Here is an 18586-nt window from a genome sequence, read left to right as displayed (position 1 = left end):
GTTTGTAGCGTCATTGCAATGACGTGCGTTTTCAGGGGAGTGATGTAAGTGATTATTTATTTTTTTAACCTTTATTTCTTAAAAAAAGACAACTTACATTTTCAAGGGAGTTCACTAGTAAACACATTTCAAGAAATGGGCCCTTGGTGTTTCTCTATAAAAATACCTTACAAGTACAGAACATGTACAAGAACAAATAAGAAAATTAAAATGAAATTAAAAAATATATATTTTAAATGAATGTCAACGTTTAGGGAGGGATAAAGATCTATAAAAACTCTTAACACAGTGCAAGCTGTTATTGATTAATATTATTACAGCCAAATTCCATATCTATAAATGTAAATTCACAGGGAAGAAACAATGCTTTCTTGCCTTTAGCAATGAGTTCAAACAATAAATTCAATTAATTCACACTCCTCTAAACAAAAAGCTATTAAAACTGTAAGAGCTTGTACTGCTGATGAATATTGTAAGATGCTTTTTGTGACAGGGCTGATGAAATGGCATTAAACATTGTGATTGGTCATGCACTTTCGGATGTGCAACTTAATAAAATTAAGTATTTTTATTTGATGCTGCTGGGAGGAAAATGCAAATATGCTGCTTTTCAGAGGCTAATAATGCATATAACGTGCGTACGTATACCCTCAACCTCACCTCTACATCAACAAATTACAACATTAAATGCTGCCTATGTTCATTTATCAGTAGTATTAATCTATCAAGATCACACTCAGAAAAGGGCCATTCTGCATGAGTAGTTTAACTTTTGATATTTGAAGTATACTTTGCTGATGATGCTTTTGAATGAATATTCTGCATACTGTATGTATTCACTAACAGCCCCCTGTACAGTTGTCATGAATGCAATGTGTCCAGGCACTGTTTTTTTATTTTTTTTTAAAAAAGAAGGCATTCAAACTTGTTCTCATTGATTTCTTAGAAAAAAATAAGGATTTTTTTCCCTTCAAGATGTTTTGCATGCTTGCACTAAACATTGATGGCATAATGATTCTTTATTAGTCAAGGCAGTTTTATAGATATAGGCCCAAATTACAAAACACACATTTGCCTCAGAGGTCATGACAATCTGTAAAACACAAAATGACTATTGTAAATCCAAACATGTATTATTTTAAAGTGTTAGTTTCAGGCCGAGAGCAACAGGTCTGTCATTTTCATTTTCTCGATTAATTCAGTGTGCCGATGTGCTGCAATAGCAGCAATCGGCACAATGGCTATTGTTTCTCATACTTATTATTATTATTATTATTATTATTAATATTATTCTGCCTGTTTTTTGTCCCACTAAGGCTCACGAAGCGTTGCCAACACGCGTACACACAACATCATCACGTGGGTAACGCTCGGGAATGGTGTGCTATGTGTTTTCTAAGAGATTTGCCGCACGGTTTTCACGAAATCGGCAAAAAAACGCGCAAAATTGTCCCATAGACTTGAATGGGAAATCGTCGGGAAATCGCTTAACATCGCTCAAAACAAGCCGTCTTTGGGACCATGCTGTATCGCCATACTTTAATGTAGAAAAAAAATAAAAAGTTTAAACCGAAGACAAGGCCTTTATTGGGCTGAATGGGCATTTGGATATCAAGCACGGTTTCTACGAAATCACAGTTTACGTATCGTCGTCTTTTCAGACCGTTTCAGATTTTCCCATGTGTGTGTATGGGGCCGGAATCTTGAGAGTTAGAGTGGGAGTCAGAGTGGGGAGCTGAAGTACGATTCTTAGAAATTTTTCCAAACAAATTGCTCTCTCTCCTACAATTTTCACTCTTCATACATCATAGTTGGTCAAAATGTAGGAAATCTTGTGGCGGTCGCAGACATGTGACTATGGAATCTAGCGGATGTAGACCTTTTGCTATGGACACACCAACTACCGATAGAAACACTGGAGCTGCAATGCGATTCACTGAAAGTTTTTTCCAAACAAAATGTTCTCTACCGTACAGTTTTCACTCAACATGCATCATAGTTGGTTAAAATGTAGAAAATCTTGTCCCGGTCGAAGACATGTGACTATGGAATCCATCGGACCTTTACTTTTTGTTATTTTCAAAACAACTGCCGATAGAAACTCTAAAAAAAATGAAGCTGCAGTACTTCTTCAGACCGGCTGAAATTTTCCAATGTGTTTGTATGGGGAGAGAATGCTGAGAGCTAGGGTGAAACTGCATTATGATTATCTGAAAGTTTTCCAAACAAATTGCTCTCTCCCATAGAGTTTTCACTCTTCATACATCATTGTTGGTCAAAATGTAGGAAATTTTGTGACGGTCGCAGACATGTAACTATGGAATCCACCGGATGTAAACTTTTTGCTGAAAGACACTTGGTGTGTCTCAAATTGCGCACTTCTGTACTTATACTAACTATTTGAGTACACTCAAAATGTCACTCGTCGAAGTGTGGTAAATGCAGTGCACTACAAGTACCCGGATGGTGCACTCATAACGGTGAAAAAGTTGAGTGTGGATCGATGGACACTTTCCACACTCAACTGTCGCCATCTTGGCTACGTAGGGGAAGGGGCGGAGCTAACAAAAGGTTAAAAACTTTCGATAATGGCGGCCAAATACGCGACAGCGAGACCCAAATGTATGGAGCTAGAACAGTCTCAATAAAGATAAATGCACACACTACATTCACACATGCACACACAGGATTCATACATGCACACACATGATTCATAAATACACACACAGGATACACAAATGCACACAAAATTCACAAATACACACACAAAATTTAAAAAGCACAGAAGATTCATAAATGCATACAAAATTCACAAATGCACACAAAATTCATAAATGCACACACAATTCATAAATGCAAAAAAAAATTACAAATGCACACAAGATTCAGAAATGCACAACAGCCCAGTTCACAATTCCACATTTCACATCCATTTCTTCAAGTGTTTTGAAATGCAGCATTCACACTGTTGCCCCCTATACAGTCTATGGTTGCCCCTGGTTACCGATAGTGTAGGTATGCCGAAATGGTGGACGGGCTCAGGCCATAGGCACCTCCCAAATCGTGACGTATGTCATGTGGGGTGCGTTCTTGTGATTGGCTAAAACAAGGGAGATATCTGATTGGTTGCAGATCATTCCCTGTTTAAAAAAAATGCATTTGTGAGTTGAGCCATGTCAGGGGAGTCTCAAAATTGCAGAAGAAGTCCACAGACCGCAAGCAGTTTGTAAATCAAGATGTATAATACATTTCTGAATCTTGTCCTATGCATTTGTGAATCTTGTGTGCATTTGTAAATTTTGTTTGCATTTCTGAATTGTGTGTGCATTTATGAATTTTGTGTGCATTTGTGAATTTTGTATGCATTTGTGAATCTTCTGTGCTTTTTAAATTTTGTGTGTATTTGTGAATTTTGTGTGCATTTGTGTATCCTGTGTGTGTATTTATGAATCATGTGTGTGCATGTATGAATCCTGTGTGTGCATGTGTGAATGTAGTGTGTGCATTTATCTTTATTGAGACTGTTCTAGCTCCATACAATGTAAGTTCAACATTAGTCTTTTTGCTATACTTGTTTAACATATACGCAACCTGTTTATGTATGTGTGGTTAATTTTGCAGTCAGTGATGATTTTTTTACCGCGAATTATAACGTTTATTTGCATCGTAATTTGACGTGCTATTAAGCTAGCTTTAGCTAACCTTAGCTAGCTAACAGCGGCGAAGTTACCGGTACTTCTAGCTATGCTCTTTGGTTTAACCACTGGCAAATCAGTTATAACCTAGCTAACGTTACATGTGTTGTGGTATACGGTTGTTGTTTTTAAACTATCGTTCTCACTGCAGACAATTTCAGCGTTAGATGTGTGATCTGGTAAATACACATTAAGCTGCCAACGTTAGTAGTAATGTTACAGTACGTTAATGTATGCTATGTTATATCATATTAACAGTGCAGTTTCTGTCCTGATCTGACTTATATAATCGTTAGGGACACGGACAATGCTGCCAACTTGAGGGAAGTCCTCCTCTGCTGGAAGGAGAACGACCTGGGGGAGGAGAGAGAGGATTTCCCTGCTGGTCTTGTGGACAGCACGGTGCAAAGGCTCTGGCTAAACCACGATCAGATGTACCGCTGGCGAGCCAAAAGAGGAAGACAAGGGCCTCGATGACAGGTCCCACGCCGTACCGAGGATGTACCGTTAAAGGATCCTGCTGTAGAGTCTGAAGTCCACCCTCAAATCACTTTCCCCATCAAAATACAGGGCCAGCAATGAATAGAACAATAGGATCTATTTAAATGGAGGGAAGGAGGGAAAGCGAGAGGGAGAGAGGAGAGAAGGAGGTAGAGAGAGGAAGAGAGAGGGAGGGAGGAAGGGAGAGAGGAAGGGAAGGAGGGAGAGAAAGGAAGGGAAGGAGAGGGAGGGAAGGAGGGGGAGAGAGGGAGGGAGAGAAAGGAAGGGAGAGAGAGGGAGGGAGAGAGAGGAAGGAAGGGAGAGAGGAAGGGAGGGAGGGAGAGAGAGAGAGGGAGGCAGGGAAGGAAGGAGGGAAAGAGAGAGGGAGAGAGGAGAGGGAGGGAGGGAGAGGGAGGGAAAGAAGGAGGGAGAGGGAGGGAGTGAAACACACACACACACGACATCCTGTCAAACATTCTCACACACACACATTCTCTCTCACATACACACACACACATACACTCATACAGACACCCACACATACATACACAGACACACACACACACACATTCTCTCCCACACACACACACACACACACACACACACACACACACACACACACACACCAGACTCCATGTAAATAATCAGTACTTTAAGAATCGTAAAACACACTTCATTCAAAGTTGACAGAAACCAAATAAAGCTATGAAAAGCCGTTTTTGGGCTTCTCTACATTTTTCCCACCATCACAACTCTAGTGTTGGTTGAAATAAAAACATAGTTTACCGATTTACATGTGAAAATATATGTTGTCTCTATGCTTGCTAAAAGTACTATTTTTTAAATGGAGTCTGGTGTGTTTAGCGCTAGCTACTTCATAGCTGTTTCTGGTAAACATAAGGTCTTAAATAGGTTTTATAAAGGTATATCTCTAAAAGGTTAAGACAATTAACACTTCGCCATTAAAACAACACTGTATGTATTTAAAATGTAAGCAAATTATATATATATATTGAATTGCTGAGGCTTGTGTCGCTAAACCCACCAGACTCCATGTAAATAATCAGTACTTTCAGCATCCTAAATCAACCAGACTCCATGTAAATAATCAGTAATTTAAGCATCCTAAACCCACCAGACTCCATGTACATAATCAGTACTTTAAGCATCCTAAATTCATCAGACTGGTATTCGTATTGTGTCTCTCTCTCTCTCTCTCTCTCTCTCTCTCTCAGTGACAGTGTGACATATGCATCTACTTAGCTAGTGTTATTCGGATGTGCACCAAGTATTAGGCACACTGTAAAAATTTCTTCCGGAATTTTCTAGTTATTACTATTGTATAATTGTGCAAAATGTCAATCAGTGTTTTTCAAAAGCCCAAGATGATGTCCTTGTTTTGTCCACAACTCAAAGATATTCAGTTTACTGTCATAGAGGAGTGAAGTAACTAGAAAATGTATACATTTAAAAACTGGAATCAGAGAATTTTTACAAGCTGACGTTACCACTCATTTTTTTTCTTGAAATGATTCAAACCAATTATCAAAAATAGTTGACAACTAATCGATTCGTCTTTGCAGCATTAGTGTCAGATTACATGTACATGACAAATCAACTCAATCTGATACGCTGCTGTATTGGCAAATCATTTTAATTATGCATTATCCTTCGCCACATAGTAACACCAGCACCTTAGATGAACAGTTTTAAAAAAAGGAAAAGAGAACACTACATTTTTATGTGTGGTAATGAAAAGAAACCACAAAAATAATTAATTTACATTTCTTCTGTAAACTTTAGTTGATGAAAAAAGAAGAAAAAAAAACGTTAACAGTATTGGACCAGTAATATAAACCAAAGCACAAATAAGGCAGATTATTCATTTGTGTTGTTGTGGTGATTATAATGGAGAGAGGCAGTTAACTGGAGAGTGAACATTTTATATTTTTTGCTGTTCCTTGCGTTTTCAAATATTACGATGGCCAACCTGTATCTAATCAAATATTTTAAGTAAATTTGCTACAGATGGGAAACAAACAGGTATGTTTCATAATTTAACATCTCCCATAAATGACTGTAATGCTACAGTATAGGATAAACGGATAGAAATTGGAAAGTGCTAAAAGAGATTGTACTTAAACTCCATGAAATCTATGTGTCATACTTATATAGAACTGCAGTCTTTAACTTTAGGTTCTGAATAAAATTGAATGTTATTCAAGTGCACACAATTTAGGAGGAATTCAGTCACAGAAAAATAAAATGGAATTCCTTATAACCACTTGTAAAACCTAAAAATGTGGTTGTACATACACACAAATTGAAATTTAAAGTTGTTTAGAGAGGAAATATGTACCCTTGCATACTTTCACTCATATTCCAGACAGTATACACCTATGTTGCTCTAAACAGCTTTGTTGCACTATGGACTGTTGAGGCTACTGTTGTTCTTTCCTCATGAACTGGGAATTTCTTAACTGTCAATCCTGAGTGAAATATGGTGGAATGTGTTTGACTATCAAGCACTGATTTTAATCAATGATTGGAAAGCATTTCTCCAGCTTACCTTAAATGAAGATATGCACGTCACGTCATGTTAGTCTGGAATACACGGTACAATGCTGCTTTTTAATTTAGTGTCAAAGTATTTTAGGAGTTTCTTTTTTTTTTGACCACTATCTCAGCAATGTACAGTCTTCAAAAAATGCTCAGACTACAGTTAACTTAAACATTTATATACAATCATCTTGGTACAAACTGATACAAACTAAATGAGAGAAATGTTATCTAAAACTGTCAATGCAGACTTTTAGATTTATAGATTTAGACTCCCATGTTGAGAGGGCTTGGCAGCAACAAGTACTACTAAAGCAAGCTAAAATGAACAGAGGGGCATGACGTGAAGGACCACATACTAACCTTTATTATGCTGCCTTACATGCAACAAACCCCCCTCCTTTATCTAACCTTATTGGTGTGATTATTCTATACTATCATCTTATCCAGCGCAGCAAGAGATTTCCTACCTGATATTCACCTCTATCAGGTTGTGCCAATGTTAGTGAGAGAGAACTTGAACCTAAAAGACCTTTAGACACAGCTCTTTGGATCATGCCCTCCAGAGAAGCACAAAACAGAAATTTCATTTATTACAGTGACATTGACTTTCCTTCATCTCTGGTTGGTGAATGGATACGGTTGACGCTCAAATTTCAGGGCAGAAAAACTCTACCCCACTTTGTCCTATTACAGTCCTACATCTCATCTAAACCGTAATCCTCCTCAGGAAAGTCTCCAACAGTCACACTCAAGGGCTTCACAAATCCACCGTATTTGTTCTCACATTCAAAGTATTTTTTCCCGTCAACACTGTGGGAACACAATTGAATAAAAGGAAGGGTCAAATGCGAAATCAAAATTATGATCAACATTGTGCATAGCTATTAAAAAGAATGATAGTGCTCTTACATTCCATCATGCTTTCCCAGGGGCTCATCGTACTTCACACCCACCCAGTAGCCTGGCTTGAAATCTGCTGTACCTGCAAAAAAACATAACAACATTGTTCTTTACACCAGTGTCCTGTGCTACGAAGCGAGTTCAACATAACCAGGATCAGAATCTTTTCGTTATCTGGCTTCACTAACCCTAACCTCCAGATAATGTCAAGCAGTCACACGACGGTGGTTACGTACTCAATAAATCAACCCAAGGTTTCCCAATCTAACAATAGTCATGTTTCCATCTAATTGTCAATCTAAGCAAACTTTTAAAATGTCGCAAAAAAGAAGAAAAAAAGAAAATGCGAATTAGAAGCTTTTCCATCAACTGGTTTAGAGCGAATAAACTAATAATAATAATAATAATAATAATAATAATTTATACTTTATTATTCCCACAAGGGAAATTACAATGTTTTCACTCTGTTATTATTATACACATTACACACAGGCCTGAATTACACACACATGCTCAGTACCTATACATGCACTAATGGAGAGTCAGAGTGAGGGAGCTGCCCATAGAAAGGCACCCCGAGCAGTTGGGGGTTTGGTACTGTTGGAGCTATTCATTGTTTTGTTATTGTTAGAGCCAGAGTGATTGTTTAATAGTTAAATATTAATTTATTTAATTTCAGTTTTTGCTTGAATCATATAGCTACATAAATTTGTTTTATCATTAGTATTTTATTTTGCTTATTTTCAGTATCATCTAGTGCTTTTGTTTTGAAAGCACCAAGCAGCCTTAGCCACAGGTGAAGTCTACAAATATGGGTGAACAGGTATGTGGGAGGTAGACACCGGGGAGGGCTGATGGTTTTTTACCAGAGCCTAGAGACGCCATTGCTCCTTTGTGTGAAATGTTTGTTGCTGAGAAATTGGATTAATAAACCTCACAATGAACGTTTTTATCTCTGCGTAAGATTCACTCCTTCGGTGCCTCAGTGGCTTTTGGACTTTGAGTTTTTAGTTTGTTTTGTTCAGTCTGATGACAATTCGCCACTACAGGTACCTTGCTCAAGAGCACCTTGGCAGTGCCCAGGAGGTGAACTGGCACCTCTCCAGCTACCAGTCCACCACCATACTGTGGTCTGTATGGGGACTTGAACCAGCAACCCTCCGGTTCCCAACCCAGCTCCCTACTGACTGAGCTACTGCCACCCCAAAGCGCAGGTTCATCACAAGCTGATGTTACGCATGGTTGTAGATTGCAAACCGGCTTGCTAAATCAAAGAGTTTAGAAGCGAAATTCTTTGGCTAAATGGAGAGAGGGAGCATTGTACAAGTTAGCCACCTGTGCAGAATACAGGGTTGTGGCAGAGACATTTGGTGTCAGTAAGACAACCGTTCACCGCTGTGTATACGCGGTGTGCAGGGCCATACGATTTGAAGCTGTTGAACCAATTCATCAATTTAACCGACGTGGCTGAGACACAGGAAACTCCACTACGCACCTTGTGCTACAAGTGTACCGCACACTGGATGGGACCCATATCTCGATCCTTCCCCAATCCGATGGATACCGGGACTATAGTTACATGTTCGCTACGTCACAATTTATTCTGCAAAGCTGTTTCCATCTCCCATTTTGTGCACTAACTCTTTTTTTCAAATTTTGCCATTTCCATCAACATTTTCTAATGAGATACTTCAAAATGTGCATAAAAAAATATGTTGATATAATAATAATTAATGAGCGTGTTCATAGAAAAGGCCGGGGTTTTGCAGCATAGTTTTGCGGACTAAGAATTTCTTTATTCGAGGAAAGCCCTACTAAGCATATCCACACTTACCAACATACATGACTGTGGCAAGCTTCGTGGGTTGCCCAGTGACCTGCACTTTACATCTGCTACCAACAGAAATGGCATTAGCTGCAGCCTTATGTTTCTCTTCCCGAGCAGCAATCTCAGCTTTCTTCTTGGCCATTTCTTCCTCATTGAATTGACCCAGACGTTGTTTCTTCTTGAATGACCTTGCTGAATCTGAAGGAAAGACAGTTGGATTGTTCTAAACACAGGATACTTCAAAACAGACTGAATGCTGCAGAACATCGTAAATCAAATAAGATTTGTCAATGGTTAGCATACAAATAAATTATTCTAAATGATAATTGCTCAGGTGCCGAATGATGGGTGTATTTTCTTCTTTTTTTTTTTCTAAGACGGCAACTAACAATCAATTTTCATTATTGATTGCTTTACCAATTACCTAGATCACCTGATTGATAAAATGTATTAATTGTGTAGCTACAGTAAAATGTTATGCTTTTCTACTGCAATAGCCAGATTAGGTCATGAAACTGGGGCAATATATTGAAAGAAGCTTGGCTATGTTAGACCCATAGCATACCTGTTCTCTTATCATAGTCTTCATCTGCGAGTTGAAACTTCTCCACTTTGGAAACATCCGTGAACTCGCTCATCTGACCACTTCTATCAGTAACCTGTAATTCAGGATGAGACTCAGATATAACTGCGTATCACTTAAGCTTCACACAAGCAAGTGAACTATGACAGTTTTATTGTCTTTTTTTATTTTTGTCAACATTACATTATCATTGAATAGTAATGCAGTGTTAAGCTGTTTTAGAAACTCACACATGTTGGTGAAAAGTGAAAAGGATAATTATTTTATTAACCATTAACCACTACCTACATAGCAGGGTTATAATTTTAAAACCAGTTGGCAAATGTTTATTTCTAAACTTTGAAAAATAAAAAATGTCCAGGCACATCTCAAGGAAACATGTAATTTTTACAAAATGTATTATGTTGGACTGCATGTTATCTTATTTGAGGCAAATTTAGAATCATATTTGGAACAAAGACCAATCTGAAAACCTGTTTCTACCTGTATGTTATTACAATATGACATTTGTGACATTTGGGCCACTATACTCAAGAGCTTCCAAAGCGAGCAGCTACATACATGTATTCTGCAGTCATCATCCACAGGATAGGAACCCAGCAAAGCTTCATTGTTGTCCATTTTCTGCATGAACTTATCAGAGACACTGAACAACTCCAGGTCCATGCAGGAGGGAGATGCGCCCAGAATCATCTCCAATTTTCCCTAATGACAATACAAACAAAATAGTACATGTAATGCCAGGGGAGTGTTTAGGGCTTGGCTATTGGGCTATAGCCACTTATTTTTTACTGCCACAATATTTAATATGGATATGAATTACAAGCTCATGACACACAGTGTTATACAGTATATTGATCATGTTTACCAAAACCTAATGTTGTTTTCTTGTCGTATTATAATCTTAAAATGCTCTAAAAAGTTTATTGTGTAGATCAGGTCTAGGAACACCCCCAACAGACTGTGCAACAGTAGACAATTTGTACACTTTTTAAGTGTATACTGTATAATGTACGTTATGATAAACGGAGTCTCACCTTCAGTGCTGCTATAGTAATCCCTCTATCAAACCTGCGCTGCACCTCAAAGGAGGAGATGGAGCTGGTTAGGCGCACATTCACAGTGGGATTGGTAACTACGATCACTCCGCCGTCCATGATGATGGTTGGATTGTCGAATAGTGAAAACAACTGGACAAACAATGTGACATATTAGCCAATACAACCTCTAAAAGTTAAACAAAAATATTGTAAACAGATCACTGGTGTCCTGTGGCATCGTTCCAAGTACGAATACATGGCAGTAGATAAGTAAACGCTGTTTGAGGCAGTTTTCCATAAATGCAATAATTGATGAAAGGGCTAGCTAATGTTAAGTTATCAATGCCTAACGGTACATAAGGAGGAATAACACATAACGAATAACACATTGTTCTGTTAAATCTAAATAATAATAGTTATGTAACTTGGTAAATTACCATATTTTCTCTCATGTTTACACACTGTATCGCCTGTGATCATTTAAGTTTCATTCCACATGTTCGTATTTTAGCTAGCGTTACGTTAGTTTAGATGAGCTAACGTTAGCCACAGACTGCGTCAACACTAACTGTTTGGTTGACTAGCAAGAGCAAAATCAAGTTGGATACACTAAACACCCTCGTCTATACGGAAAGGTGCAATAGTTACTTACAAATACGTGTATTTCCTAGTGATGTTACGTCTGAAGCAGATTAACGTTACTCGACACGGTTGCCAGCTTCCACTACACAAGTATCGCAGCAACTGACGTTTGGATGCCTCGCCTCTTTTTTTCTTCTTCTTTGGATTTTAACGACAGTGTGCATCCTTAATGTTGCACTACTGCCATCTTCTGGAGTAAGTCAACTCCTACAGTGTCCAGTAGGCTATGTCAGATTTAGATTTTGCTCATCGGTCATCTGCTCTCAGTAGGAAGCTGACCAAGCATCTTCGCCCTTGTCCACTTTCATCACAATACAGTATGTTTTTTACTCCTGCTCCCGTTTTCCCAAATCGTTTCATTTCTTCCAACATGTCCTTTCTCTCTGATTTTCCTGCAACTAAACAGCTCGATCTAGCGTACAGTTTCTGGTGGATTAACCTCTGATCACAAACGTCTCTAATCTATCATAGGATTATCATTAAACACATCACCACACGATTAAGTGAAATCTACCGAACCAACAGAGTAAAACCAACACTATGGGTTTCCTTTTTATAACTTTGAGGTGTGCGGTTTAGGTTGCTGTGGCCTATATTCTCAGCCTTCTTACTTGCTCTTTCCGTGTTGTGCTCCTAGGCCTACTCCTTGGACTGAGTGTACATTTCTCTGTTGTATTGCGTTATCGCAACGCTGTTGCCACTGTTACATTAATTTCTCCACGTGCTTTTTCCTGTGATTTGAATGAAATTGACTTCAACAAATTCTTTTTCTAAACTGTCTGTTCTCTCATTTGAAGTAAGGCTATTCAGATCCTTTACTTAGGTCAAGTAAAATACTTACCACACGCTGTTACAAGTAAAAGTCCTGCATTGAAAATGTCATAAGGACTTTAGATTGTTGGGTAGTTTAATTTATAATAAAACATCGTATTTTATAAACTAAATGTTTTGTGTGCAAAATCGTAATTTGTAAATTAGCCTAACGGTTAACTAAAGCTGTCAGATATTAATATAGTGGAGTAAAAAGTACAATGTTTCTCTCTGAAATGTAGTGGAGTGAAAGTAGAAGGTGGCATGAAAAGAAAAGATTAAAGTAAAGTACAATTACCTTACATTTTTAGGTTACTTACTTAATGTAGCCTACTTAATTTCACCACTGCCCATGGCCCCACGCCAAAACTCACCTGACTACCCCGACAACCAGTTAGCTAGGTCACGGATTTTTAACATAACAACACTGAAAGCAGTAAAACCACATGTAGCCTAGGCTATTCTGATTAGCCTAGCTGTTAAATCCATCATGGTCAAATTAAATCCATCATGGTCAAATTAAATCCATCCATTCCATACAACGCATTACCAGTGGTGGCCAGCAGATGCCGCCGTTTTTACTATACGCTAGAAATGGAGATGGTGTGTGTTGTCAGAGCCTGTCTATGGAGAGCCTGTTCACTCCCTATTAGCCCCATTGTACTAACCCAGAATTTTCCCGAGAGTGGAAGTTCTCCCCTTATTAGACATTCTCTGGTGTTGTGCTTGTGCACATCCTATGGTGCACATTATAACATCGCACTACGCACCGGACCAGCTCGCTCTGGAACGTTCTATCCGTGCCCACGCCCAGACTGCAAAACACCAATCACATTAGTATGGCGAGTGGATAGTGCCACGGATAACCTACCGAAGGAGGCTGTCGTGTGACTCTAACGTGTGGATTGACTACACCGTCGCCAGTGTACATCGTAGTTGATAAGAACGCCGCCACACCTAGCGTCGTCGCCAGACGTGCCCCTCCCCCCCTGAAAAATAAAATTGATTGAGTGAATTCAAATTCAATATACAGTAAGACTATAGCCTATAGGTTTAAAAGTATTTCAATTCATTCAATATATGTTCCAGGCCCTTTAGCCATTATACAAGTTGCTCTAAAAGTAGCCTACTGACAGTATAAAAATAATACGATGAATTAAATTGTAGTATCTCATCAGCTTATGTGACCTGCGCACTGTTGGAAGAATGCGTAACTCTAACATTGATTGAAAATCGGCGCCATCTACTGGATCATTGGCACTAATTGCCTTACTGTTTATAAGTTTAATAGATCTATTTACATGTAACTTTATGTACGTATGTGTATGTATGCATGTATACACTGTATTATATACAACTTATATATGTAGCCTACATAGTAGTGAAACCTTCATGTTTAACGTTACCTTGTTTATCTTTGTTTTTAGCCATAACGTTATGTCTGTTTCTGTGTTGAAAGCAACACCTAGCCAGACTCAAATTCCCTTGTGTTTACACTTACATGGCCAATAAAGCAGTTTCTGATAAAAATCCGAAATATACTGTAAGTTCTTTATTTAGTATCTTTGCAGAGACCCCCAATTAAAAAAAAATCGATTTGAGTCAAAGGCACCACGGTCTCGCTGTGTGGGCTGGCTCTCTGTTCTTTATCTAGCTAGTTGGCCTAGCTAAGACCAGCCAAATCACTGACTTATTTATTATGTAATGGGTAAATGTCAATCAAGCACCTTCATATTTGTTTTAACGTTTTATACCCTTAATAGTTAATTTGTTTGTATTTTTTGAGTGAATTGACGTTCATTTTGGGTAACAAGTGGACGCAACTATCACTAAGGCTGCAAGCTCCCTGCAAGTTATTTTTGTGATTTTGATCATATATCTTGTGAGTATACCTTCGTTACGGTCCTAAGGAGGCATAAGACAGTTGCTGATTGTTGTTGATTTTGGTTAAATATGCCAAATTGCTATTTTATTTATGATTGTTGTTCAAACGGCATCTGTCTCTTGTTGCCATGGAGACATTTCGAGTGTTCATTCAGCAGTTTAATACTTTTTTTATAAGCATGATGATATTATTAGCCACACATTATGAGTAACACATAAGAACCAGAAAGTAAGCAAAAGAACACTAACAAAATGTGAATCTAAACAAAGACAATATACTGTACTCTAGTTCAATATTAGGGGAAAAGTCACCCTGACGACGTAGACGTCTTTAGATAGTGAAGGTGTGTGTTTCACACGTTTGTAAGGCGACGTACTTAGTTTAGACGTCTTTAGTAGGTGTAAATTTGATGGGAATTCTAAACATACGCCGTCGCCACGTCGCCGCCGGAAAATGTTTGTATGCACTCGCCGCCTAGTCGCCGCTGGTCTCTCGTCTGCAATCCCTATTAAATCAATTCCAAAATTCCACACGGTTTGGCGACGACGGGGAGGGTAACCTGCTCCTTCTCCTGGTTATCCTTTGAATGACACAATCCACTCGCCATAACATTAGGAGCTAAACAAAACCAACCAATATCGGAGTGGCTGCGGTACCGCCTACTTAACGGTAGATTGACACGATGTAAAACCAACCATCAGACAGGACTAAATGCTAAACTGCGACCGTAGAAACAACCACACAGCGGCGCTATCAGACCTCCAGTCTAAACTATGGCGAACAACCTTTTTTTTTATCAGGAATATTTTAAACATGACAAATTCAGCTAGGCATTTTTCCTATTGTTTGGAAGCTAACGACCTATTATAGACTACATATTTGATATTTGCACATTACATTAATGTAGCCTATACAGAATAAAGTATTGTAGCCTACAATAGGAAATCATATAGTGCTACAATTTTTTTGAGGAATGATCTGAGCTGTCATTTGTAAATCCCCTTTTTGTAAATCCCCTGAAAACATTCTTATTTGTCCTGCTGCAGTTTGATGGAAATAAAAGAATAGATAGGCCTATTGGGAAACAATTTCCCTGCCAGGCAATCTAGCTAGCTTTTCTTTATTCATGGACATAGCCTATTTCATTGAACACAGATAACAGACTAGAGCATGTATGGGCAGAAAAGAGAAGATCAAAGTAAGCTGAGAGCTACAACCAAACACCAGACTGGGGGGAGCAGAGGAGGGCTGAGACAAGCCCACAGTCCCACAATGAAGATTTACATTCCTATGGTTGTTGATGGAGATAGAGGTCTGTAAAACCTGCTGGGCGTCATTCATGCCTTATCTGCACTTAATGCTCACATATTGTGGCACATAAATCATGAAGAACATGCTAAATTTTGTCTGACACACAGTTTCTCATTAATATCCGAGGTTCAGGTTAAGACCTGTCTATACAAATATAAGCATTCCGTTTGTATCATTATAACAGAGAGCAAAAATAGTTTTTAAAATGTATCTTCTGAACTTGCCCTAAAATCAATGAATTTACCTGACATAAGTATTTTGCTATATATATTCAATGCAGAGAGACACATGTGGCTCAGAGATAGAATGGTTGCCCCTCAAACACAACCCCAGGCTCCTCCGGCCACATGTCAAAGTGTCCCTGAGAAAGATACTGAACCCCAAGTTGCTCCCTGGATGCTGTATGTATAGCTGTCCACTGCTCCTAATATAGCATCACAAGTTCCCAGAGCTGGAACCCGTGAATATTTTCTTATTTGTGGCAGTAGTCACTTTTTGATAATTTTACTTTTATTTATTTTAATAGTAGGCTACTCCCCTAAGGGTTTCTGTAGCCAGGCAGACATATCCTTTATGATTAAGAATGACTATGGTTCTTTGTATTGGCAAATCTAGATTCCTGTAAAATACATGCCACAGTTCAGAAAGTGCGCTCTGACAGCTCCTGTTCAACCAATAACATAAAAGAGTATTAGTGCTTGTTAGATGCATACATTCAGACCTCAAGCGTTTTTCAAAGAGGAGATTTACATAAGACATTTGTAATAAATGAAGGCCTTTGTAAGACAGCGTTTCTGTGTTTGTTCAGGTAAGACTTGTTGTCGTCCCAGTTTTGGTGTACCTGAGGTGGTTTCCTAAAGCAAATGCTGCCAGTACAAACACACACAATGACACAGCAGGTCTAATTTGCATGTGTGACATGGTTAATGTTTGGATTTTTGCGAGAGAAAGCATCCTAGAACATCCATTTTCTTCAGTGTGTCAAAGGATCAAACTTTATTCTTAATCGTCGAAGACACACAGTACAATGAAGTGAGATTCTATTACTGCATTTAACCATTGACATGTATAGAATGGACCAATAGACCCCGTTGCTCTGGACGGAGACCAGTGAAGGCTATTAGAAGCACTTTTCCGGTGATCACTTCCTTTACTGCGCAGCCTCCAACTGACAGAGACAACGTAGATGTGACGTGAGCAACGTGTCTGAAAGTTGTAAGTCTTCTGGTAGCTGTGCCAAGAGAAATCTCAATCATTCCCAATCTTACAGAGACGGAGAGCGTAGGTATATGTAAGGAGATAACATAAGCACAGCCTAATTATTGCTCACTAACATGCTAGTTAACATTCGTAATTAAACCTAAACAGCTAATGTAAGTTGAAACTGCCTGTGAGCTTCTCCCGTACTATACGGTAATTCCTCTACTGTGCGACAGTAAGTCACTTGGTTATGACACAATCATTAGCCTATTTTTACAAAAACGTCTGCTACGGAGCCATAACGTGAGGTACAAGGTAATGGAGCCTTTTATATATTGTCGTGTTTCTTTAGAATTAAACAACGGACAAATAGAGTCTTTAAATGCTTCAGATGTAAAGTTATTCGCAGTCAAGTGACGTAAAAAAAAAATGGCGGTCAGTGGAATGCTAACAGGAGGTGATACCTTTGTAGCAACAAAATAGCGCCATCGGAGGTTCGAGTTCTGAAGCGAAGATTACCCCCTTGCATTTAACCCATCCTGTAAACAATTTCCTTGTCTATTTACAGTAAGTTACTGGCAGCACAGTATCTGTATTTTGATTTTACAGTAAACTACTGTAGCTGTACTGTAATGCAATTTACAGTATATAACAATACTGTATTACTACAAAACTGTATTTTACTACATTTTTATGGAATTTTGTAATTTGCTGGTATTGTACTGTAATATGCAGTTTTATTAATATTGATATATTACTGTTAATTGTTACTTTATTATTGATTATTACTATTATAAATAATATTATATAATAATCAGTTACTAATGTTGTATTACCAATAAGGTATACTTCAGAATAACAAATACAAATCAAAAGGCAATCCAAACAATGTTCTTAATTTAAAAAAATATTTTATTTAAACATTTTTTAAATTAAGAACATTGTCCTGTCTTTTGACAACATTCTAATTTTTCCGGCAAGTTCAGCCCAGAGAGCAGCAGCAACTTTCAGTCCAATGTGATGGTGTTATATCCTTCAACATGTTTCCACAAAGAGCTGCAGATGGTTCACTGCTGTCCAGCTCATGATGACAAGTCCCTCAATAGATCCACCTGAAAATAAAAAGACAAACTGTTACCTACAGTATTTTATTCTGAAGGTGGCCATTCTGCCACCTAATTAGCACTTTAACTTAGGGCTGCAATTAACAATTTTCATTGTTAAGAGTCTAAAAGAGAGTCTGACAATAAACGCAATTAAACGTGTTAATATTGGTGAAGCATTTCAGAAATGGAGAGAAAATGTTGCTAATAGTTTTGCCTTCTGCTTACCATAGCATCGAATCACAGTTTGTCACCTCCAATGGCTTTACAGGCCCACACATTTGCAAAGAAAATAGGATGGCAATTCTCATAGAATTTTTATATATATATATATATATATATATATATAATGGAATCAGGATAACAATATTGATGGGGATGGATGAAATTAATAATTATTAGGCCTACTCCTACAGGTTACATATAGATATAAAACATATATATTTTATATCTATACAGGTTACTGTATAAAGCACAGGGGCTTAGGAGATAGAGGGGAGAGCTGCAAGAGGAGGGCTGTATTTTCAAATTCTGGAGGGGGTTTGTC

The 18586-nt window shown here is 38.2% G+C and overlaps 1 protein-coding gene across 7 annotated transcripts; it reads right to left on the bottom strand.

Annotated features, from left to right (window-relative positions):
* Positions 1 to 5811: 5811 nt before the first annotated feature.
* Positions 5812 to 13499, bottom strand: tbcb (tubulin folding cofactor B). Of its 7 annotated transcripts, none has more exons than XM_028571732.1 (7): positions 13412 to 13499; positions 11086 to 11238; positions 10610 to 10753; positions 10031 to 10124; positions 9472 to 9663; positions 7647 to 7719; positions 5812 to 7547 (listed from the first exon to the last, which is right to left on the bottom strand). In XM_028571732.1, exons 1-7 carry the CDS (start codon positions 13469 to 13471, stop codon positions 7433 to 7435), a joined length of 831 nt encoding a protein of 276 aa, XP_028427533.1. In that variant the 5' UTR covers positions 13472 to 13499; the 3' UTR covers positions 5812 to 7432. The 7 variants fall into 7 exon arrangements, with proteins under 7 accessions (XP_028427533.1, XP_028427583.1, XP_028427558.1 ...); XM_028571782.1 differs by lacking the exon at positions 13412 to 13499 and adding an exon at positions 13311 to 13361; XM_028571757.1 differs by lacking the exon at positions 13412 to 13499 and adding an exon at positions 13209 to 13304.
* Between the last annotated feature and the right edge of the window lie 5087 nt (positions 13500 to 18586).

The sequence above is a fragment of the Perca flavescens genome, chromosome 3 (assembly GCF_004354835.1).
Source record: "Perca flavescens isolate YP-PL-M2 chromosome 3, PFLA_1.0, whole genome shotgun sequence".
NCBI lineage: Eukaryota > Metazoa > Chordata > Actinopteri > Perciformes > Percidae > Perca > Perca flavescens.
The sequence above is the reverse complement of the archived record's forward strand: the minus strand, read 5'-3'. Positions and strand labels throughout refer to the sequence as shown.